The 26,255-nt window shown below is 39.9% G+C and overlaps 1 protein-coding gene across 1 annotated transcript in view; it reads left to right on the forward strand.

Moving 5' to 3' along the window:
• The window catches only part of COL19A1 (collagen type XIX alpha 1 chain), a 294,498-nt gene that overhangs the window by 184,275 nt on the left and 83,968 nt on the right, over positions 1–26,255 (forward strand). The window contains exon 15 of the mRNA XM_054722351.1: positions 7,968–8,021. Coding sequence (XP_054578326.1) covers positions 7,968–8,021 — 54 coding nt within the window. The remainder of the gene's footprint in view (positions 1–7,967; positions 8,022–26,255) is intronic.

The following is a 26,255-nucleotide window of genomic DNA, read 5'->3' on the forward strand; positions in this document are numbered from 1 at the left end:
AAAATGCACTTAGGATATTATTCATTGCGCACATAAGTATTCCATTCCCCTTTTTTCACCTATCACTGATTTCAAAATGTGGTAACTTTTTACATCTGCCATCAATCTTACTTCCGCTCACAATGTAAAAAAAGAAAATGAAACTTCCCAGATAGTGTGTAATGTTTTCCTGTGTAATTAACACCTCATTCACAGTTGTGGGTGCCAATCAAGGCCCTGTCTCCTCTTCCTTGACATTTTCTTGATACCTTGTTCAGACTGAGCTGATGTCTAAGAGTGTGCTAAATACACACATGGGGACAGAAATATTTAAGAGGAGCCAGCTGTATTAGCAAGACCTGGCAATTTAGAGAGACTATTTACACACATCTCCTCCATGGGTTTGGGGTCTGCATACCATCCTTTATTTAAGTCCGATTACTGCTGTATCCTTATCATCCTCATCCTCATCAACAACAAAAACCATCTGTCAGATGAGTACCAGTCGTCCATTATTTGCATTCTTCCCTTCTTAATGCTCCTGGGGGCCAAATGTTTATAAATCAAGTGGCTAATTTAAGATACACGTGCTCTCCTCCTGCAAGTCATCCTGGAAGCATCAGGTTATTTTTACTGCTGCAAATTTGTAGATGTTATTCGTTTAAAAAGCCTTGATTTGTTTTTATCTTCCTGACAATGGAGACTCTCCGTGGCCTTGCACATAGTAAATGCAGACAGGTAAAGTCATCAGATAATTCAAATAAAAGCATTTCATTGTAGTAATCTGGTTTCATTTTTTTAAATTTTTTAAATATATTTTATTGATTTTTTACAGAGAGGAAGGGAGAAGGTTAGAGAGTTAGAAATATCAATGAGAGAGAAACATTCATTAGCTGCCTCCTGCACGCCCCCTACTGGGGATGTGCCCGCAACCAAGGTACATGCCCTCGACCAGAATCGAACCCGTGACCCTTCAGTCCACAGGCCGATGCTCTATCCACTGAGCCAAACCGGTTAGGGACATTTTTAAAATTTTTATTGAAGTATAACATCTATTCAGAAAAATACATATACCATAAAGATACAACTTGATGGTTTTTCAGAAATTCGTCACACCCCTGTAAATCAGCACATAGTTCAGAATATCCATGTCACCAACCCCATAAACACTGGTCATGCTCTTTCAGTCACCCCCACTCCTACATCAGTAACCTGTTATAACAGAATAGGTTAGTTTTGCCTGTTTTAATTCCTTATATACATGGATCAACGTTATGTTTTGAAAGATTCATCCACACTGTTGCAGGTAGTTATATTCCATTCATTTTCATTGCTATATAGTATTCCATTGTATGAATAACCCACAATTTATTTTTTTCTATTTCTACTCTCAACAGCCATCTTGATTGTTATTTTAGGTGAAAAAATTCCATGTGCGTAGTTAAGAATTGGTTACACTTTTAAACTGATCCACAGTGCATAATTTAGAAGGTTTTCTTGATATATTGTCAAATCTTTTTAAATTTAAAAAAAAAAGGAGAATTGGATTCAGGATGGTAGAAAGGCAGGAAAGAAAGGGACTAACATTTATTATTACCACCATGTATCGGACATTGCAGTTGGAGTGCTTTTAAAAACAAAATTGTGGTAAAAACACATATAAAATTCTCATCTTCAAGTGTATAGTTCAATAGTGTGAAGTCTATTCACATTGTTGTAAAACAGGTCTCCAGGACCTTTTCAGCTTGTAAAACTAAAATAGTAAATTCACTTCCTCCACCCCGACCCCTGGTAACCACCATTCTGCTGTCTGTTTCTATAAATCTCGCTACTCTAAGTACCTTATGTAAGTGGAATTGGACAGTATTTGTCCTGTAGTGCTTATTTCACTGTGCTTATTTCAGTTAACACGATGTTATCAAGATTCATCCATGTTGTAGCACATAACAGTATTTCTCTACTTTTTAAGGCTGAATAATGTTCCATTATATATATACTAGAGGCCCGGTGCATGAAAATTCATGCATGGGGGGCAGGGGGTGCCCTCAGCCCAGCCTGCACCCTCCCCAATCCAGGACCCCTTTGGGGATGTCCAAAACCGGCAGTCGTACATCTCTCTCACAATCCGAGACCACTGGCTCCTAACTGCTCACCTGTCTGCCTGCCTGATCGCCTCTAACCACCTCTGCCTGCCAGCCTGATCGCCCCTAACTGCCCCACCCCCCGCTGGCCTGGTCACCCCCAACTGCCCCCTCTGCCAGCCTGGTTGCCCCTTAGTGCCACCCCTGCGGGCCTGGTCGCCCCCAACTGCCCTCCTCTGCCAGCCTGGTTGCCTCTAACTGCCCCCCCTGCTGGCCTGGTTGCCCCTCACTGCCCCCCCCTGCCAGCCTGGTTACCCCTCACTGCCGCCCCCTGCCGGCCTGGTCGCCCCATGCAGCCTGCTGGTCAGTCGTTTGGTCGTCCCTCACTAACCCCCCTGCCAGCCTGGTCGCCCCATTCAGCCTGCTGGTCAGTCGTTTGGTCGTCCCTCACTAACCCCCCTGCCGGCCTGGTCGCCCCATGCAGCCTGCTGGTCAGTCGTTTGGTCGTCCCTCACTAACCCCCTGCTGGCCTGGTCGCCCCATGCAGCCTGCTGGTCAGTCATTTGGTTGTCCCTCGCTAACACCCCTGCCAGCCTTGTTGCCCCACGCAGCCTGCTGTTCGGTTGCTACTGTGAGGGCATTGTGACCAATTTGCATATTACCCTTTTATTAGTATAGATACCATATTTTGTTTATACATTTACCTGTTAATGCACATTTGGCTTGCTTCCACCTCTCGGATATTCTGAATAGTGCTGTTATGAACATGGGTGTGCAAATGTCTCTTCAAGACCCTCCTTTCAATTATTTTGGATATACCCAGAAGTAGGATTTCTGGATCATATTGTAGTTCGGCTTTTAATTTTTAAGAACCTGTATAGTGTATTGCAGAGCAGTTGCACCATTTTACAATCTCACCAACAGTGCAAAAGCATTCCAGTTTTTCCACATCCTCACCAATATTTATTTTCTTTTTTTTAAAAAGTAGCCATCCTAGTGGATCTGTGATAGGAATTTTGTATATGATCTCTTTCTTGAATCCTTAACAAACCTGTTGCAAAGTATAAGTACCAGTTTTACAGCAATGACATCATTTTTAAAAAATATTTTTATTGATTTCAGAGAGGAAGGGAGAGGGGAAGAGAGATAGAAACATCAATGATGAGAGAGAATCATTGATCGGCTGTATCTTGCACATCCTACTGAGGATTGAGCCTGCAACCTGAGCATGTGTCCTGACCAGGAAACAAACTGTGACCTCCTGGTTCATAGTCTTACACTCAACCACTGAAACACACCAGCCAGGCACAGCAATGACATCTTGACACTAAAAGTTTCCATAAGAGAAAAGCCAGATTTCAGTCCTGGTGCTCCTGAACTTGACAATGGGTCCACATTATCATAAAACTCGAGCTCTTGAGTTCTGAGCTACAAGATTTATAAGGTATTAGGGACTCTACAAGATTGGCTGACTTTAAATGTGAAATGAGAGCTTGAGATTTAGAGCAGGGGTTCTCAAAGTGTGGTCTCCAGGCCAGTAGCATCAGCCTTCCTGAGAAATTGTTAGAAATGCAAATTCTCAGGTCTCACCCCAGACCCACTAAGTCAGAAACTCTGGAAGTGGGGACAGCATTCTGTTTTAACTAGCCCTCTTGACCAGGCCAATTCACTATCAGGTTTGAGCACCACTGGGCTTAAATCATTCTGAAAATATCTAAACTACTGTTTAATAACCTTTACATTTTTGCCAAGCAAGAAACTGACATGTTGAGCACGGAGGTTTCTAGGGCAACCTGAGATAGTAAATCTGTATTTTGTGCTTTATGTTCCAGTTTTTAGAAAAGTGTTGGATTAACCCAAGTGTAATTATGCTGGAACAGTAGTTCTCCATCCATTTGGAGATTCAGCCAGACTCCAATTTGCTTATGAACAAATGGTGACCTGGGAAAAGAAATCCTAACCAGGAAGGCCTCATTTGTCTGTAATCGGCCAGGATTTTCATCCCCACCCACAGCCAACTCCCTACTTTTTGTCTCACATTACAATGAATGGGTCCCGAGTGAGCCCTGTAATAAAGGGACTGAAGTAAAAGGAGACAGAAAGGGGAGCAAACACGCAATAACCATTCCTCCCATCAGTATCAGCAGCCCCAGCCTCAGCCCCTGGCACCAGGTGGCCTCATCTAATTCCTCTGTTCCCTATGAGGAAAAGAACAGAGATTCACTGATTACACTCTCCTCAGAAAAATGGAGGAATCTCATTTTAGCCCTAGGGTGAGAGTTGCAGTTTATGCCTTTTGACTTAGCACAATCCTCCTATATAATAAAGAGGTAATATGCAAATTAGCCATCACTCCAACACACAAGATGGCCACCCCCATGTGGACACAAGATGGCCACCACAGGATGGCCGGCAGGGAAGGGCAGTTGTAGGTGATCAGGCCAGCAGGGGAGGGCAGTTGGGAGGGACCAGGCCTAAAGGGAGGGCAGTTGGGGGCAATCAGGCCTGCAGGGGAGGACAGTTAGGGGTGACTGGGCTGGCAGAGAAGGGCAGTTGGGGGGGACCAGGTCTGCAGGGGAGGACAGTTGGGGGGAACCCAGGCCTGCAGGGGAGGGCAGTTGGGGGGACCATCCCTGCAGGGGAGGGCAGTTGGGGGGACCCAGGCCTGCAGGGGAGGGCAGTTGGGGGGACCATCCCTGCAGGGGAGGGCAGTTGGGGGGGACCCATGCCTGCAGGGGAGGACAGTTGGGGGGACCAGCCCTGCAGGGGAGGGAAGTTGAGGGGGGACAAGGCCTGCAGCGGAGGGCAGTTGGGGGTGACCAGGCCTGCAGGTGAGGACAGTTAGGGGCGACCAGGCCTGCAGGAGGGGGCAGTTGGGGACAACCAGACCAGCAGGGGAGGGGAGTTAGGGGTGAACAGGCTGGCAAGGGAGGGCAGTTAAGGGTGACTGGGCCAGTAGGGGAGGGCAGTTGGGTGTGACCAGGCCTGCAGGGGAGGACAGATAGGGGCAATTGGGCTGGCAGGGAAGCAGTTAGGCATCAATCAGGCTGGCAGGGGAGTGGTTAGGGGGTGATCAGGCTGGCAGGCAGAAGTGGTTAGGGGCAATCAGGCAGGCAGACGAGCAGTTGGGAGCCAGCAGTCCTGGATTGTGAGAGGGATGTCCGAGGGCAGTCAGACATCCCTTGAGGGTCCCAGATTGGAAAGGGTGCAGGCTGGGCTGAGGGACACGCCCCCCCATGCATGAATTTCATGCGCCGGGCCTCTAGTTATTAATGATAAAATACACCCCAAATTATCCCAGCTTAAATCATAAAATTTACCTTACCAAAAATCTACTTTGTCTCTTAAGTAGGGTCTTGCCTTTCCCTGATGCTTTTAAGTGAAAAGAGTGATCTTTTGGAGGAAAAGGAATCTATGAGACCGTGTTCAGTGCAGCTGGGGGCCTTGATTGTGAGGAAGAAGGCAAAGGAGTTCATTCCTGGGGCTTCTTGGAGGGAAGGATGATGTCTGAGAATGGGCTTGAACTATTAAATTGTGGCCCCCAATATTCTGGAGTTTCCACCCATGTTTTTCATCCATTCACCCTTCTGCCCTGTCTTGTCAGAGCCCCTTCTACAGGTTGCTGAGATGAGGACTGAAGGTAAACCCTGTTCCTAAAATATATTTGGTGGAATGGCTAAGAAAATGGTGACTGTGTTGCTTTGTAAAGCACATCCTTAAAAAAAATTCTTCAAATCTGCTTTAGGTGTTACTAGAAATATAAGACTAGAAACCACATTTAAACTGAAACCATGTGCTGGCTGAAGTTACCTGCCCACAATATGTTCCAATAATTTAACAGCCTCAAAAATATCTGATCTGCATGAACACTCTTAGCAAGGATGCATAAACCCACTCAGCATTCCCCTGCACTCTAGACATACACATCGGTGCACGCCGACAATGCAAGACTGACTTAAAAGATCGTGTAAATCAGCAGTGATATTCAAGATATTTGGATGTTTGCCCAACCATACTGAATCTTGAATGTTTTTCACTCCTCATCTTAAAACATGCCAATGCTATATCACAATATCTGACACTTGGTTTGTCTTAAACATTAACTCTGCGATAAAAGTTGATCAATAGTCAGCCTCATTTTCCCCACTTCCTGCCCAACTCAATAAATCTGTCTCTTTTAAAGAAAGGAGAATGCACACAAACGTTGATCCTGCATTTAACTTACCTCAACCTAAAAAAAAAAACCGAACAACTACTTGAATGCCATTGATTTTGTTCCTTTGTCCTCTTGTGAATTAGATTACAGTGCTTCCACTTTCCAAGTAAACTTTTTAATCATTGATTAATTCTCAGGGGCTAATTGACTTACATTTACTGAAAGACCCAATATATTGATTTTCAGAATGTTAAACTATAAGACTAGAAAAATGGTGTACATGTGTATAACATTTTTTATGGATGCAGAATATTAAATTGTATATTTATTCCGATCTTACAATCTCCCAAAGGAACTCCAGTGTTCACAGATCTCTGAAACAGAGGGTAGATGAAAACACCACTAATTGTATTTTTATTTTTGATAAAATGTTTTAAAATCTGTTCTGGAGATGTTAGCTAGGATTATTTGTGAAACAGCTGCTGTTTTTGTAAGCCCTGGTGGTATGAATTTAACTTGCCTGCAGCCACAATGGAAGCATTTCCCACAGAATCACAGTGTAGTATGTGATTACTTACCAAAGCTGACTTCACTGGTCCAGGTGGCAGTGGACCTGCTACCCCACTCCAAGCCGGAGTGATCAAACTTCGCCTGACTTAGAGCAAGAAAATTACTAATGAAATGGGCCTTTCTATTTGTATGTTTATAATTCTCCCCAAAAGTCCTTAAAAGATCAACCCAATACTTTTACTTTTTCAGTAGAAACAAGCCTTAACATGTATTAATATACTACCAATATGGTAATTAAAAAGTTATTAGTAACAATGAAATAGCATGGCCATATTTAGAAAACATGCTCAGAGATTCTTCTTATTCAAAATGTTTTCAATACCTAAGCTTACTTCCTTATATTAGAAAGGGAAAATTTTAAAGAAAATTAATTTCTAATAAATAACTGCTCTTTAAAGGATATTAGGTAAACAATTACAATTTTAAATGTTAGCACGATCTTATTTTTCTAACTCTTGCAATTGGAATTTAGCTGGTTGTGAACTTGGGAGAGTTAACATTCAGTTACAATAATGAAAATTAATAAGCAAGTATATGTTTTAGTTCACTTATAAAAGAGCTTAACCATCCAAAGGGAAGAAAAGAGTTAGTTAATGTACTTTATACAGCATATATAATTATGATATGACTTAGGGAAGTGCATTTCACACTTTAGTGAGCATAAGAATTACCTGAAGTGATTTTAAAAATGCAGATTCACAACTTCCTTCCCCAGAAATTCTAAACCAGTAAGTCTAGAACGGAGCCCATAATATCATTTTTAACATCCAATCCCATCCTCAGGCAACTCCTATAAAATTAGAATTCAGACCACTCTTTGAGAAACACCAATTTAAGATGACAAATGCATGTACTATTGCATCTGAAACCACGGAATCATCAGATAAAATGCCAATCTTAGATCATCTTTCAGATGCTTTATACTACTTTATTAGAGTATCAGGGGCTGCTAATAACAGTTAAGATTTATTCATTCCAGGCACTATTTTTCTCATCTTGATTGTTAATATCTGGCCCATAACTTTTAGACTTCATTGATGTTTAAAGGTCATGTGGATTTGGAATTTTTTAAAAACTTTTAGTTAATTTTTACTGTCTTTAACATTGCCATTTAATATTGTCTCATCTTAAAAGAAAATGGAGTCACATCATTTATTGTCTTTTTCTCTTTGATTTTTAAGGGAAGGCGAGGAAAAACAGGTCCTCCAGGAAAACCAGGACCCCCAGGACCCCCTGTGAGTAAACAATAGGATGACTGTTTTGTGCGGAGAATCCCTCTTTATTTCTGTGTGTTTATCTATGGGGTATTTTACTCCCTTGTAGGTAATAATGTACATCTTTCTACTGTTGAAAATGTACTGCCTATACCTCCTACCACCACAACAACCAAAAGATAAGGGAGGCTGGTAGTTGTCCGCACACCTCACCCACATCTCGTTACACCACAGAAACAGCTATACTGCCTGCATGAGCACTCTAAGCCAAGGCTCCAAATACATGAATCCTGTTCCAAACCCACCTGACTCCTCAATCTCCTCAATTTCTTAACAGCCAGGCTGGTAGTGAGGTCTCTGGGGAAGCATGCCCCGTTTCTTAATACATTATTTTATTAGTAGAATTTCATTGAATGTTGTTGCTAAAGAAAGCTATAAAGATCTTCTAGCCAATTAGCGGTTCTTTTCCTTTACCCCAAGCTTCTAGAAAAGGTATTCCATTTCTTGTGGTTCTGCTGACTCTTTAACCCACTAGAATCTGGTTCATGTCCAAGCTACTCCACTGCGACTGCCATCTCTGTAGTCACCAATGGTCTCTGCAGTGTGAGATTCCCAGGACACTTTTCAGGCTCCATCTTATTTCACTGCTATATAGGAATTTTCATTGCTAACTGCTGCCTCCTTGAAACTCTCTTTTCTCTTGGTTCAGTGACATTGACATTTTTTCCTCCTACCTCTGGGACCATTCTTTTTTTTTTTCCTCCTTCATTAACAACATTCCCTTGCCGGGGCTGACCAGCAGACCCTGAGCAATGGATAAATGGATTACTCTGACACGTTTGTGAAAGAGACGCTAAGAGACTGCCTGGCTATAGCAACCAGACAGCCCCGATTGCCTGCCTCATTCGGCTTTTATTGCAGTTTTTATCTTTAGATACAATCAGTAGGGTGAGTTATCTTGAGAGAACACATGTGTTTGCATTGTCCTCAAGACAAGGGCGCCCAAAGATTAGGCCTAAGGATTCCAGTAAGCACCTGGGGGTCTGCACGTGCACACACTTGTTTGGAAAGGTCAAGGAATAATTAGGGGCACCGCCTTTGACACTCCCCCAAGTCTCCCCTAAGTCGAAATTCCGATAAACAGGGCAGGCGACCTTCCATACACTTCTCTTTTCTCAGAATGTCCTCCTTACAAACTTTCCAACTAAGTCTCGTGTGCTCCCCAAGATTCCCTCTTCCCCTATCTATTTGTTTCATGGATTAAAGATTCCCAGTCTTATTTCAACCCAGACATTCCTCCTGAGTTCCAGCATCTCCACTTGGAGGTCTCCTACGTACTACGTACTACAAAGTAGTAGCGTAGCATGCCCCAAACTCTCCCTCATCCTCCACATCAAGATAGTTCCTAAATTATGTCAATTCTACATTCCAGTAGCCCATGAACCTTCTCTTCCTCCTCTCTTTCCTCATTGCCACTGCCATAGTTTAGGCCCTTGTCAATTCATATTTGTGTTTTTGTAGCCATCTCAGAGCTGGTGTCATTGCCTCTGCCTTCTATAAGCAGATGAATATTTCTAAATCATTACCCTAACCATGTAACTCTTTGGCTTACAACTGTTGAATAACTCCTCTTGTCTTCAAGAAGGATTCCACATTTTCTGCATGCCATTCTCGACCCTTCGTAGTTTGCCCTGGACCCATCTTTGCCTATCCTCCTCTGTGCCCTTCCTTCATTTGCAATCTACAGTGTAATCATCCTTTACTATCTCAAAAATACCATGCTTCGCAATGTTCTCCCGCAGACCTAGAAAAGCATCCCTCTGTCTTCATGATTCAGCTCAGACATCAGTTCTCCTACATGGCCTTTGTCAGGGCTCTCAGTGAGTTCGATGTCATCTCCCACGATCCTATAACATTATCCCTCCTTCAGATATAGCACATGATTTTGTAAATGTTATTTTCCTTATTTGTCTGCCCACTGCACTGTGAATGTTTTTAAACCTCTATTTTGTCACCATTGCCTAGCAAAGTTTCTGGCATGTAGCATGTGGTTATTAATTATTTGATGAATAAGTAAACAAATTAATATATTTTGTAGATGAGAAAGTGAAGACCAAAAAATAAGGAACTTTTTAAAGACCTGAACCACCACTAGAGGGCTCAGGCCAGACCTAGAACTTCAAGACTCCAGTAGCATGTGGTCATGTGCCAGAAATGATTGCTGTCCTGTCATGAATTTCATTTCATCCACTTTAGCCATTCAAGGGAATTGTTCTACCAGTAATGTACTGGTGTCAGTTGATATTGATTATAAAAGTAAGCGGGGGTTAACAAAAGAGGCATGAATTCGGCACCCTGGAATCCAGTCTACAAAGGAATCAGCTTTGTTGATTTTTATTCCAAGGTCTCTGGCAAAACAGAGAACACATTATAGGATTCTCAATAATTGTCTTCTGCTACAAAGAAGAAAAGCTGGTGAATGCTAACAGGCAAGATTAGACCTTCATATGTTTTCTGAATGTATGATGCTGCAGTCAAGACAGGATAATTGTTTTCTCAAAGGAGGAATTTGAATTTGAAGGCCTTTCTGACAAGCTTGCCAAATGTCCAAGAGAGAAAAGGATTACACCAAATCCTGGAACGAGTTCTCAACTATAGATCAAATGATTTGACTAGAGAATTTAGAAGATTAAGAAATATGCAACTATATGAAAATATGTATAATATTTAATTCCACCGGTTTTAGTTTATTTCCAGAATGTTTGGGTAGAGAGGTATTTATTTTATTTCAAATATTAGATTTACAATTTAAACTCAGCTATGGGTCTAACACACAGTGGCATTGAATCCTGAGTCCACAGTATTTAAAAGAAAAATGGTTTATTATTCTTTGTAATATAATGAGATACCAATTTGTTAGACTACAAAAATAAGGGGGGAAAACAAAGCAAAAAAGAGAAGATTTTTTATTATAGGTCAGCTTTTACTTAAAAGAAAAAGTAAGAGACTAGACCATCAGCTCACTTTCTGCTTAAGAACTATGGTTTATGAAAACTCCTTGTCTTTTTTATTCTGGAATAACTCCTCTAGTTGACTAAAATATCTTTTACATGAATTATAAAAACTGTGTCTTGGGGTACAGTTTATATCAGCTGTTGGGTTTTTCTGAAGTTGTTTGCATGTTTGGTTGAATTGATGATGTGCATACCAGCAGGCTGCAGAAACTCCTCTGAAGCACCTACTCGTACTTACAAGTATTAGCTAAGGGCAGCATTGGTCAGGAAGGTAAAATAACGTTTTTCTTTGCCACCTTCATGTTTCATTTTCTAAGCATAATTTACTTTAGCAAGAGGATTATTGTTTCCAAAATGTTAGAAATGAACAGAGTTTTTTGAAATCAGTCGTTTCAAGATCATATTAACTAATATTTGAAGAAAATGAGCTCATAAAAGCAATGAAACTATTCCTCATTCACATTGTTTAACAGTTTCACAAACATTTATTTAAGGCCTTTTAGATGCCTACCACTCTGTTAGGAGCTGGGCTTGCAGAAAAAATGAGTAAGATAGTGTCCTTGTCTTCTAGGGATTCAAGTTTAGTTCACAGAAATGTGAACAGAGGGTGACAATTTAGAAAAGATAATGGTTGGGGTGGTTTCCTTCAGGAATTGAAAATTGAAGCATAAAGGTTGAGCCTTAAATAAAAGCAATTCCATGGATGAATCTGGAGGACATTATACTTAGTGAAATCCAGTCACAGAAGGACAAAGACAGCATGATTCCACTTACATAAAATTTCTGAAATAGTCAAACTCATAGAAGCAGGGAACACAATAGTAGTTGCCAGAGGCGGCGGGGGAAGGGAGATATGGACAGTTGTTATTCAATGGGTATAAAGTTTTAGTTATACAAGATTAGTAAATCCTAGAGTTGTACTATACAGCATAGTGCCTATCGTTAACAATATAATAGTCACTTCAAAATTTGTTAAGACGGTAGATCTCATGTTAGGTGTTCTTACTACAGAAACAAACAGAAAAACTAAGGGAAACAAACTGGGAGGTATTGAATATGTTAGCTTAACTGTGGTGATTGTTGCATGGGCTAATTGCTTAAAAATACATGCTAAAATTTGAGGGATATTACATATTATTTGATTGCTATTTGATAAGAGAGATAAAATGTATATTTTTTACATTTCAAATTGTCTTCCCTTAACTGTGTGCATTTGTCCAAACTCATCAAATTGCATGCATGAAATATATACAGTTCTTTTTATATCAGTTATACCTGATAAAGCTATTTTTTAAAAGTTGAGAAGGTTTTTCCAGTGAAGTAAATAGAGGGGAAAGAGAATGCAAGCTAAGTACTGTGAATAGAAGAAAACAGCCTGAACAAAAACAATTAAGTGCTGAATTTCTGGGGATTGGCGGCAGGCGGGCAGCCCACGCAGTTCGGACACGGCGCTGACAAGTCAAGCCCAGGCAGGGTCCTGGTAAACCTCATGTCAAGCCCCACGGTCATGCAGCAATATAAAATCTGTGAGGAGTTCTAAGTGGAGCGTCCCATGCCGGATTTCATTGATATGTTACTCTAGTGGCACAATAGAGTTGGATTGTTGAGAGAATAAGCACCATTCATTGCAGCTATCATACTATTTAGTATTTTTTAATATATTTTTATTGTTGATAGTATTACAGATATCTCCCCCCCCCCTTAACTCCCTCCTCACAGTCCCTGCCCACTCCCCCAGGTCATCACTATCCTATTGCTCATGTCCATGGGCTATGCATATAAGTATATAAGTTCTTTGATTTATCTCTTCTAGTCTGTTTACTATTTTTAAAGTATCAGCAGAATATTTTCTTATCGCTGTTAAGATGTCTCATGGGACTATTTGTATTTTTTAACACTTGTGAACATTTTTAAGTCAAAATATTGTGTTTTATTTGTTTGCCTTTTTCAACATTGGACCCTGTGTGACATGAGCCCCATTTCACAGCAGGAAGGAAGGTAATAAGAGAAAGAGGGAAAGGCTGATCAGAGCTAAAACACTTGTGGTTGCGGTTGGGAGACGGTGTATGACTCACCCTAGTGGCTTGCGTGTGCGATCCCTGAAGCACGTGTTAGAATTTCTTAAGACAATTTGAAATGTAAAAATATATACATTTTATCTCTATTACCAAATAGCAATCAAGTAATATGTACTATCCCTCAAATGAATAGTATAAAATTTTAGCATGTGTTTTTAAGCAATTAGCCCTTAGAAAAGTTAGAGGGGAAAAACTTCAGTGTAATTATCAGAGAAGAACCAAAGAAGAATAGGAGTTATTAGGAGGCATGGATCCTTTGATAACAGCATACTTTGCTCGATTTCTTCGAGAAAATGTTCTTCCCTATGGGGCTTTAGAGATTTTCCTTCAATCAAAGGCAGTGTTGTTATTTAGGGAGTGTCAAAGAAATTTTTTAAAAATAGAACTAAAAGAAATCTTTAATGGCCTGAAGCAACTCCCATAATTAAAACATTTTAACCAGTTTTTTCTACTTGTGAATCTTTGTTCTGAAGCCAAATCTGTATTTTCTCACTTTTTAAAGAAAGATTTGTACCAAAAAGATACTTTGTTTACAAAGAATAATTTTTCCCACAACTTTCCATTTAATATATATAGAAAACCTCTTTCCCCCTGAAAAAGTATATTTCCTAGGGAAAAAATTCTTATATGAAATATTTACTAAAAGTAGATCTAGTTATTAAATTGTCTTGATGAATTGGTTTTTCATCAAAGCCATACATATTCCTACATTTTAGCTCCTCCTCTCTCCACATTGAATAGCAATTTTTCCTCTCTTTGGGGAAGACTTATTTGAAATTTACACACATGTAATCTTAATATAATGAAATCAGGGCCCAGTGCACGAATTCGTGCACCTTGAAAGGAACTGTGGGCCACGAGGCTGTGGTGGGCACCAGGTGGGTCTCGGCCCACCCACTGTGGCCCCTGGTCCCCTGTCTGCCAGCAGCCCCACTCCCGTCGCCGCTGCTCCCATGCACTGAGGGCACTGGCCCCACTTGCACCCACTGACGACTCCGAGCCATCAGGGCCCCGGCTGGCAGTGGGTGTGAGCACCAGGCAGGACCGTGGCACACGGGAGCAATGAATTTTCAGTAACCACCAGAGGCTCACCCAGATGACAGTGACCAGCGCCCTGCCTTGGTCTGGTACCCGCCCCCCCCCCACCTGCTCCACCATCCCAGCCCCAGCCGATGCCCGCCATGTTCCACACTTTACTGCCTGCTGCCGATGCCTGCCATGTTCTGTGTGCACCCCCTGGTGGTCAGTGCATGTCATAGCAACCGGTTGTTTGGTTGTTCCACCATTCGGTCTATTTGCATATTAGCCTTTTATTATATAGGGTTATTCTTTTTTTTTTTAAATATATTTTATTGATTTTTCACAGAGAGGAAGGGAGAGGGATAGAGAGCTAGAAACATCGATGAGAGAGAGACATCGACCAGCTGCCTCTGCACACCCCCCACCGGGGGATGTGCCCGCAACCAATGTACATGCCCTTGACCGGAATCGAACCTGGGACCTTCCAGTCCACAGACCGACGCTCTATCCACTGAGCCAAACCGGTTTCGGCAATATATAGGGTTATTCTTAATTGGAATGCTTGAAGAGCAGCTAACAGGTTAACAGAGCTAGTCAGAACACTTTGTGATGAACATATTTTTTTATAAAGCATTGGTCCAGCTTTTTCTTTGATCTTACCTGTAAAGGGGAAAAGCTTCCAAATGTCCCTGAATAACTTTCTGCCATCTCATTTTGAATGAATATTCTTTACTGGAGGGAAACCATTAAGCAGAGATGTCTTGGATTGCTATACCAGCAAATACACTGAAATTATGGTTGAGAGCAGTTTTTCATAGAAGAAGCATACAAGCATTAAGCATCTCCCAGGGGGAAGAAATAGCACTAACGAGGAAATAAGTTCAAAAGAAAGGAATGGCTCAGGAGAGCTTATTACTGCACTAGCTCTGCTTAGGGTACTCTCCTGCCAATGCCTTGTGTCAGCCTCACAGCTATGGTGAGAAGCAGAAATTATCCTCAATTTATAATGTCCAAGGTCACACCAGTGTAAGTGGGGGCAGCCAGAATTAACACCCAGGAACTGATCCTTAAACCCAACTTTATTCTACTGGATCACAGGTGTGAAAGACAAGTTTCCAGTTTGCAATTTGACTAGATCAGCTTTACTTTTCACACCACACACAGAAAATAGTTTGATTTTTCCAAGTCAACTCATGGCACTGCAGAGCCATAGGACAGTGGGACAGTGTAAACAGACAGAGAGGAAACTAATCCTCTTCACAAGTGTGTCCTTGGACAATTCACTTGGCATTTCCATGTTGGACTTCCCTTTTCTGCAAATTTGAAATGACAGTACCTGCCACGACTACTTTACACAGTTGCTGGAAGAATCAAATGCCAAGTATGTGAAAGAACTTTCTTATAAACGTAAGACTCTATCTAAATACACTTAAAGCCATTACTCTTTCTGAACATCCATTCTCTCATATAGTATTGTAGATGGAAGAGATTGTCTTGAATCTGTAACTGAGCCAAGACATTTTTTTCTCTTACCAATTTCTCAAAATTCAATTAAACATTTGAATGTCTTTCAAATAATTGCTAAAATGAAAGACCATATGCTCAACATGAAATACTTATTCTAGATATGCAAATCTACTCACAAAGAGATACCTAAAAGTTACTCAACAATCAGGTAGTAGTAGTACTAACAACCACGTCTAAGCATTCAGTGATGTTTTTTCTTCTCTGATTTACAGCCTCTTCCTGGCTTGTGGGGCTGGTTTATCCATGATCTGAGCTGTTGCATTTTATTAGTTGTGACCTTCTCTAAGTCTCAACTACTATCCCTCACACTCTAATAAAAACTTCTCTTTTTCTTTAAAGCCTTCTAGTTATCTGAGTAGAATAAGCAACAGAAAATAGTGGCTTTATGTTATGATAATGAGACTTGGAAAGTCTTGAGACTTGAAATGTCTTAGTTTATTTCAAAATATTCTGGTTTTTCTTTGCTTCAGAAAAGAGAGGGGAGCAGCTGAGAATGAGGCAGAATTGAAGGGAGGGCAGGAGACTTTAACTAATGAGCCATTAAAGGACTTACGATTAGCCCATCCATTTGACATTAACTTTACTTCTCATTCATCATCAGTGTAAAAAAGTGTTTATTTAAAACCACATTAATTTTAAGATGTGTTATTATTTCTCTCTGTTCCAGGCAGGGCTCTTGATTTCCTTTCTCTTTTTTCTGGCATTGTTTTTGTGCATTGTTTCATTATTGCAGCATGAGAATTGAGCAGTGGGCTCAAATGTGTCACATTTCAGTGCATAGCAATTTATGTTGGAAACAGAAATTTAAGAAATTTGTAATGTGGGGCAGCAGCTCCCTCTACTGTTTTCACTGTAAAGCTCTGAGCAAAGAATGACACTTCACAGCCCTTTGAAGGATGTGCAAGGTATGGAAATTTTTCCATGCTTAATTGTAAATCTACATGATTTTCAAAATTTATTTTTAGGGTTTTGTTGCATTTTCTGCTTATCTTGTATCTTAAATACAAATGCTGTTTCATTACAGTCATTTTCAGTGTCAGTGAGATGCTCTCTTGAAGTGAAAGCCCTTAGCTCATGGATCTTTAATGCCCATCTATTGTAAAATGCTGACAAAATCCTACAGTGCTAATTTTGTGGGACCTCACTCCAATGGAAGTTAAGCTTCTTTTCTAAAACAACAATACGGTTTAAAATACATATAACCTTGTTGTTTCTATTATAGCTTTAATTTCAGTATAGAACTTCATTCACCTTTAAAGCGTGAGTCATTGTGCAGTCCTGAAGGTCATGGTTATACCACAGTGTACACAGTTAAAAGAATAAATTTAGAGTGTGAAATTGAATTCACTTATTCAACACATACTTATTGATCATCTACTGTGTGTTAATCACTATAACAAACATTGAGATAGTGGTTTAAAAAAAAAAACACAACATAGCAACGCACAAACTACAGACAAGGCCTCTACCTTCAGGACCTTACACTGTTGTGTGGGAGGGGGAGCAGTGGTTAATGAGCAATTCGATAGGCAGACAAAACAATTTCAGTTTAGCATGAGGTGCTGTAGGTGTAGGGGAATTGAGTGGGTATGTGAGAATGATTTGGAAGGAAGAGTTGTTACTCCAGATAAGGTGGTCCAGGTGGTATCTCTGAGTGACTTCTAGATGACATTACCATAAAAGGAGCTAGCCCACGTGAGGGCCAGAGCAGGAACTTCCCACCCAGAAAGATCGGGGCATCAAAGGGCCTGAGGTGGGAAAGAGCTGACTGTATTTAATAAACGTAAAGGAGCTGGGAGAAGAATAGTCCCAGAAAAGGTTTTGGAGCTGAGTGGCTGTTATCATGTAGGGCCCAAGGAGAGCGGAAGTAGGAGTTGGGGGGTGGAAGGAGTTAATGGTAATAAGTGACAAGGACAATGGTCAACCTGTCACAGCTCTCTTTGTAAGTCTTCTTATTTGTGCTTGTACCTGAGATGGTTAGATTTTTATTTTGATGTGATAACATCATTGTTTCTACTGATAATTCTAATGGCCACATCATTTTTAACAGATTATTTTTAGTCTTTACATACACAGGGAGTGGGTTTGTTTGCTGAGAGAAAGCAAGAAAACTGACAAAGCTTTGTTAGTAGCCCATTTAATTTTAATCTTGCCTAAGTCCAGTGGATACTACATTTTTCCTTAAAGATGGAGACTCTAATCACATATAATAAGTCCATTTTGTCCTGTTGCTTCCTTTCTGATAAGTTATGGGTTGGATCAGATGAACAGCCATAGCAATGAACATGTATGCCTTCAAAACACCATAGAACTGTAACTGTACCCCATGATCTACCACTATCCTCAACTTTTATGTCTTCTATCTCCAACTTTATGTATTATATACTGCGAACTCGAGGTGCAAAGTTTTGTTTTCCACATATAGCAAGGCCCACTTCCAAAACAAATTAGTACCCCAAACATTTTGGACTGCTGAATAAGACGAATGACAAAATAAATGTCTGATTAAAACATTTGATTTCTTGATCAAACACCTGGTAGATGACTATATGTATTTTGAGACTCTTATGTCTCAATTGGGAATTTAATTCATATTCTTAACATCCCTTCCAGGAGCCTTGAACTGATCAGGGTTTTGTCATATTTTTCAGTGTTCCTTTCAGCAAAGAATCCGAGTCTCTTGGGCCTATTAAATAACCAAAGACCATGTACTGTAATGATAATATCTTCAGAAAAAAATGAACCTAACCATTTATTTGAATCAATGAATATAGTAATTTTATTTCTTAAAAATAAGGTGACTTCCTTAGGTTTTAAAAATAAAGATACATAAGATCTATAAAATGGAGACATGGCCAGTTAATCATTTTATTGCCACTTGTTCCCACTAGGGTCATGGTCCCAGACAAAACAGCTGTTGCCAACATTGCTAAAATTCCAGTGTCACCTTGTGTTGCCACAGAATATGTAGACATGCAAGTGAGGCAGCTGAGGCTATCAGGTTGTGAAAACTAGCACTAGGGTCCGATTCCCTAATTATTCTTTTTCTCTCCCTATGAACAGCAACAGTGGGACATTAGTAGCCACTTTCTGACTTCCTGGGTTTTTTACTAATTATAGCTCCACTCTGGAGAAAAGGGATTTTATCTTACAGCCACTACTTACTTTTTTTCATCTTGGATTATGTTATTGAAACCAACTACTAAGACATCTGAACTGACATGTATTCTGTATAGCAATGATAGAACAGAATATTTAAAATCCTTGGTATGGCCACCAAACTTATTATTAGTTGGGCCAGGGCATGGATTATGCACCATTTCTCTGTGGTGGATAGACATTAAGGTCTTAATACATCTGGTTGGCCTTGGAGGAGATATTCAGAAAGGGAGATTTATTTCCTAAGTAACCATATAGTTTGTATTTGATGATAGAGTTTTCAAAAGTGTCTCCTTACAGAAATTTAATTTTACCACTTTATGGCTCTGTGAGGTGGGCAAGAACAGATTATGTCCATTTTAACAACAAGAAAACTCTGGGCCTTGGAAAGTAAGGGGCTTTACTAAATCCCTGCAGTCAGTTTTCTCTACGTAACCACTGAAACGTGGCAGGAAACTGTTCTGATCAAAGGAAATACTGAAAGAAATTATGTAACTAGAGAAGCAACAAGTTTTCAGCATTATCTGGGGGGGGGTCTGAAATATGGAAGGAAATTTCATAGAAAAAAGATTTGCAGGAGCTTTAATTCTATCTGTATGTTTGTTAAAAAGTAAAAAGATCTGAAGTAAATATGGCAGATGGTTCAGATCTGACAACATTGGATTGTGGATTTATCAGTATTTATTGTATAATTTTCTATACTTTTCAGCATACTTGAAATATTCTAAATTTATTTTCAAAAATAGAAAAGTCATGTTATGGGATTAGCAAAGGTTAATATCACTAATTACTTATTCACTGGCCTAGAGTGTCAGTATCTACTCCTCTGACTGAAATCTTTTGTGGAATAGGCCTAGATGTTTTAAAAATGAAATAATTAAGTATTTTTTACTAGAACTGCCTTGAGTATACCCTCCATAACCATGGTGTTCACTTGAGCTAACAATTGTCATTTGCAGATTTATTATTAGTATAACTGATAGATCAGACAGAAACCTTGATGTTACACATTCAAGTTGAAAGTGGAGACTACAAAACACCCACCCCAATAAAACCTACAGATTGTTCATTTTGCTTTTTTCCCCAGAACTGTTCAGAATGTCCCCAGCTATTCAAACTTTGCCCATGCTCTTGGCTTCTGTGTAACTGCTGGCAGTGTATAAGCCAGGCCATCAGCCTGGATATCTTAAGTCCCAATTTGCCTTGGAAATTGCCTTTTCCTTGCACAGGAAGCATTGTCTTTCTACCAAAACTTTAAATTACATATATATATATATATATAAATATATATATATATATATTCGATTTCAGAAAGGAAGGGAGAGGGAGAGAGAGATAGAAACATCAATGATGAGAGAGAATTATTGATCGGCTGCCTCCTGCACATCCCACACTGGGGATCGAGCCCGCAAACCCAGCATGTGCCCTGATCAGGAATCAAACCATGACTTCCTGGTTCATAGGTCCACACTCAACCACTGAGCCATGCCTGCTGGGCTCTACCAACACTTTTAAAGAGAGTGAATGTTATCACTTAATTACAGTAAATGGAAACTCAAAGTATTGATAGGTGCTGCTATGTGAGCCAACTTCCCTCCAGATGTGGGTAGCATATTGAGAGATTCCTGAGGTCAGACCAGGAGGTAGAGGTACAGTTGTTCCCCAGGTACAGGTTTTGTTGGTAGTGAGCTTTGGGGGACACCACTGGATACAAATAAGTTGTTTCACACATTTCCATCCTTACTAGTTTCCATGCCCCTGTGGCTTTATCACTTTGTGCTGGGTCAATGGTGCTGCTTCTGTGGGATGGCAAGGCACTCTCAATATTCCTGCTGCTACTCATATTGCAGGAAGCTGACAAATAATATTTTTCCTTTTGTAGGACATACTGAGGAGAGGGGAATATGAAACATTTTATGGGTGGATAAGCATAATGGCAGCATTAGAGGAGGAATCATTTTTTTCCCTAACCATCATGCATGGAAATCAGTCAAAAGTTTCCCACTCTATCAATAATGCAATAGTTGTATGCCAATTGGATTGATTTGTTTCATGAGATCAGGAAAAAAAAATAAGCAACCTTTAAAAAATATCCCCTCTCCCCCGTAGAAAAGAAAGTGTTAAAATTTTATGAGCTTCATAGCATAATTTAGAAAATCTGCTTTCATGAAATGGGTTAATTATACCCATTGAATGTATTCACTGTCAGTCTCATCCTCCCACTCCTGCTCCAAAATGACAAGTAAAACCGGGGACTGTGCAGTTTTGGAAAACAATCAGGTCACATATTGAGTATTTTGCTTATTCATACAACCATAAACTGCCTATGCTTGAGTTCCCTCAATTACACAGCTCAGTATGCAGGCCAGAAGAGACAAACCCAGCTCAAGTGAGCACTTCCTGGAACACACAGGGGAATCGTTTGAAAAATGTCCAAAGTGGCAGATGTGATAAATTCTCATTCAAGATTCAGAAGCTGCCTTTGCTGCAATTCCTCACCTATTAATCGCACTGCTTCTGAACTTCTGAACCAAGAATGCTGGCAATATCTTAGACTGAGATGCTTAGGAGCTATCGATCTTTCCAAGCATGGTGCAGGTAGATGCCACTGTCAGGGGAAAACTGGCTGCGATGAGAGAAGATCATGGATCACAGTGCTGCTCAGGACTTCCAGAGATTAACCCAGAATGAGTGTGTGGCTGCTGGCTTCCAACAAAGCTGCTATTACTTTCTTTAGACGTCCCCAGAAGATGTCCTTGACGAATGTTTAAACCAGTGTATTGTTGTATCACTTAAATCCTTCAGATTCCCAGAATGCTAATACACAAATCTTTCCTCCACAGCAAATGCAGTGGTGCTATTGTAGTCTTATTTGAAGGATATTTCATTTTCTCTAAGTGTGACAATTTTCCCATAACTGTTCTTCACTGCAATTTCATGCTCGTAGGAATTTTAGCTTATCAAAGTCATCCCCTTGCAATTTACTCTCTGGGTTAGCTAGTCTTGTTGCTACTATGTCCATTTTTCTTTTTCCTTTCCTTCTATCATCTCATAAATGCTGTGAATTTTTACCTTTTGTTTGGTATCATTTGAACCTCAAAGTTAAGATGCTGATTAAGATTGCCAAGTCGCCCTGCCAGCATGGCTCAGTGGTTAAGCATGGACCTATGAACCAAGAGGTCATGGCTCGATTCCCTGTCAGGGCATGCCTGGGTTGTGGGCTTCATCCCTAGTATGGGCATGCAGAAGGCAGCCAATCAGTGATACTCTCTCTCATTATTGATGTTTCTATCTCTTTCTCCCTTTCCCTTCCTCTCTGAAATCAGTAAAAATACATATATTTTTTAAAATTGCCAACGTCTTTCCTTTGCCTTCTCAGAATCCTCTCTTCTTATCTCTCTCTAATCTAAGCCCTCCAAGATTTTAACAGTTCTCAGTGTCTGCCTGTGGTTCTCTTTTCCTTACCTTCTTTTCATGCTAGTCACTTTCTCTTGATCTCTTCTTGTCATCTATATCTTTGAAAATGTGTATCTATACCATGTCCCAGAGCTCTCTTTTCTTGCCCCTTATTGATTCTGTATCTCATTAAGGGATTCTATTAAATGCCCTCCATGATTTTTCAAAGCAGCTTTAAGATGATCTATATTTTATTTTTTATCTGTCACCCCACTTATTGTGAGGCAGATAAATGAAAGAGTTAAAAGATCAAAGCTATGGGGTCAGTCTGAGTTGAGTTCACACCTAGCTTTTGTCTACTAGTTTTTTGACCTTGAATAAGATGATTAACCTTTTGTTACATATAAAATAATGATAATGCCTACCTCACTGGATTGCAATAATATATGTACAGTTATTACTTTCTAAGGGAAAGTATTGTTATTTATTAATATTTATTTTATCATTCTCCATTTGCTCATTATTTCTTTCCCAGGGCTTAGCTCAGGGCCTACCATTTCTAAAGCAGAAGTATTGATACTTTCCCCAATTCTGTCCTTCTCATTCTCATGTAATGTTTTCTTCTACCTGCTTTGTTCTCCTTCTTTCTATTTCTTCCATTCAAGTTTTTATAGAGAAACTTCATCTATCTAAGAATGTTGACCTAAATACCTTCATTGACTTACTCATCATCCAGAAAAACTCATTAGATTCTATTTTTAATGTGAAAAAAAACAACAGTTGAAAGCATATACTTAAGGATGAGGGCACTTCCAATTTCGTGATTATGTCTATGTATTGGACAAATGAATGTAATATGCCCTTCTGATTAGCTTGAAATAGTAGTTTTTCCTGAGCTTATTTCTGAGTTCCCACCTCTTATAAGCAAAGTTAACCTCAACATTTGATTCAGAAGTAGCTCCATTTCTCACACCCCCCTGCTGCAAGTGAGGGCCCTGGGTCTGACTTTCATAGGAATAGATTACAGTGGAACAGCTCTTAGACTTGGTTCTACTATTTGTTTATTGTGCGATTGGGTTGGCGGAAGGGATCTCTCATTTTGTGCCATGTCAGATGGAGAATATAATAATATCCACCGCACTTAGGTGTTAAGAACACCAAATATTATCATGTGTTTTGCAATCACATCACCCTGCTATCCAAGAAAATATAAGTGAAAACAATTTTAGAATTATCCTGAGCTGTCTAAATATGAAGGGTTAGTTTTACATCTCCCAGGAACATTGGCATTTGAGCTGATAATAAAACCCAATGCCAAATAATTCAATTACCTTTATGGAGTTTTAGGCATAAACCAGAGAAAGTAGGTGGAATACTTTGAGGAACAAGAGCTCCTTCTCAGGAACCTTAAATTTTACCTAATACATGTGGTACATAGTAGCTCTGTACTACATTCCCATTGTAATACCAGAAAGGGAAGTTCTGTATTGAAATGTAAACATAATATAAACATCAGTGAACTTTCTCCTGACTTCAGAAATAATATTTGCAGTTTGAGCATTTTCAGCAATTTTGTGGCATCTCCATAGTCACAAAAAAATTTGTATCAGACGCATTCTCGGAAAAATAACCCATTATAAAATTACAGTTGCTTAACCTACATAATTAAGTCCCAAGAGAAACAAAAATTCTTTTAGAGCAGATATTTAAGTAAAAGGATGTGTGTTTAAAAGAAAAAGCAATTGGTTTCCCAAATATTTTCTATCTAAAGAGCATTATTGATTTTTCTCTCAGAATTAGAATACAACTTTCTGCATTGTAATTCTGGTAAAAAAAAAAAAAAAATCCATTCAGCCCAGCCAGCATGGCTCAGTGACTGAGCATCAACCTATGAACCAGGAGGTCATGGCTCGTTCCTGGTCAGGGTTGTGGGCTCGATCCCTAGTGTGGAGCATGCAGGAGGCAGCTGATCAATGATTCTCTCATCATTGATATTTCTATCTCTCTCTCCTCTCCCTTCCTCTCTAAAATAAGTAAAAATATATTTTTAATCTATTCATAAGCTCTTTCCTACTTAACTGGAGCTTGCTGCAACTTGGTTTTTAATTATTTAGGCAGATTCTTAGATCAATCTCAATCTGTTGGCCTGTCGTTTGTGAATTTGGAAGCAGCAAGACCTCCGCTCTGTTTGCTGCCATTTCTAACTGAAACCAAAACCAACAAGCAAGAAATTGTCTTTCCCCTCAGATTTTTTTCTTGTAAAAGTAATTATTCTACTGTATTCAACAGACATTTGGGGGGAAGGGAGAGCTACTATGTGCTACATCCTGTGTTATGATAGAATAAAAAAATTTAAACTCCTTGCCTGCGAGGAATTTTCATTCCAACTGGAAAAACAGGCATGTTCATAAGCCACTATACTCAGAGTACAAGTTATAAATAATGTTAGAGATGGAAATTTATATGAGAGAAAAACTTTCTGACATTAGCTTTTCCAGGATACTACCTATTGAAAGGTGCTTCATCTTCCCATTCCTGTGAATGAGTTTAGGCTTCATAATATATATTTTAGTACCAAGGGAAAAGAAATTACTGATCTCTGCCTCTTTTTAATTTCTTTTTATTTTATTGTTTAAAGTATTACTCATAGTAGTACATATATCGCCTTTTTCCCCCCATTGACCTTCCCCCAGCCTCTCCTACCCCCTGACACATGCCCTCATCCCACCCCCCAGTGTCTTGTGTCCATTGGTTGTGCTTATATGCATGCATGCAAGTCCTTTGGTTGATCTCTTTCCCCCCTCCCCAGCCTTCCCGCTGTAGTTTGACAGTCTGTTCGATGCTTTACTGCCTCTGTATCTATCTTTTTGTTCATCAGGTTATAATGTTCTTTATTTTCCATAAATGAGTGAGATCATGTGGTATTTTTCTTTCATTGCCTGGCTTATTTCACTTAACATAATGCTCTCCAGATAATCCCACTTCTAGGAATATATCCCAAGAAACTAGAAACACCAATCAGAAAGGATATATGCACCCCTATGTTCATAGCAGCACAATTCACCATAGCTAAGATTTGGAAACAGCCTAAATGCCCATCAGCAGTGAGTAGATTAGAAAACTATGGTATATCTGAACAATGGAATACTACACTGCTATAAAAAAGGAGTTCTGCCTTTTTTTTTTTTTTAAACTGGCTTTTAGAAAATTTGGACCATTTCTTGAAAATTAGCACAAATAACTTTACAATAACAAACTTTCTATTTGTTCTTATCACAAAGCAATTTTTGGCATGTTTGAAGAGAGTTGACTAGTACAACTTTCTTCACAGAGGCTCTTGGTATTTCAGAGGTTGTTACTGACGTTAATTGGAGACCCACAGGCCAGAGGCAGGTATGTGTAGCCTGGAAATACGTATTTGTGAACCCTGAAAGGAGTTCCTAATAAGAGGTTGAAAAGCTATGGTGCCTGGAGAGTGGCACCCAGATGGCTCAAGGGGACTGGCCAGCAATATGAAGAACTAAAGGATGCAAGGGAGAAAGGAAAATAGTTCAGGAGGGAGGATCAGAGAGGGAATGACATAGTTGACCGAGGAGCCAGGGAGATCTTGATTTAGAATATCTACGGTGTGCTAAAGCTGAATCAAAGGACCTGAACCTTGAGTTGCACAGAGTTTATATCAAAGATCAGGGAAGAGGAAAAAAAGGCAAAAGTTAAGTTCTTCAAACTAAGTGTGCTACCTCAACCGGCTGGAAATGAAAATGTAGCTGGGACCAGGACTAAGGAAGTATGGTTTTTAACTGAGAACGTTTCCAATCTTTGATCATGCAAGCAACTCCTCATTTTTACATACCCATCTGATGATGCTGGTGGAAGACATATTTCTCTATTTTCCATCTTTAACAAGATTTTAGCCCCCCCCCCCAAAAAAAAAACCTTAAACTATTGATGAGTGTATATACTCCCAAACTGAATGTAGCTTTAATTCACTTGTTCACACTAGGTATGGTTCTTTGCAGTAAGAAACAACAACAGGCTCTCTCAGGTAATCACACCTAAGT

This window comes from Eptesicus fuscus, chromosome 10 (genome assembly GCF_027574615.1).
Source record: "Eptesicus fuscus isolate TK198812 chromosome 10, DD_ASM_mEF_20220401, whole genome shotgun sequence".
Taxonomy (NCBI): Eukaryota; Metazoa; Chordata; class Mammalia; order Chiroptera; family Vespertilionidae; genus Eptesicus; species Eptesicus fuscus.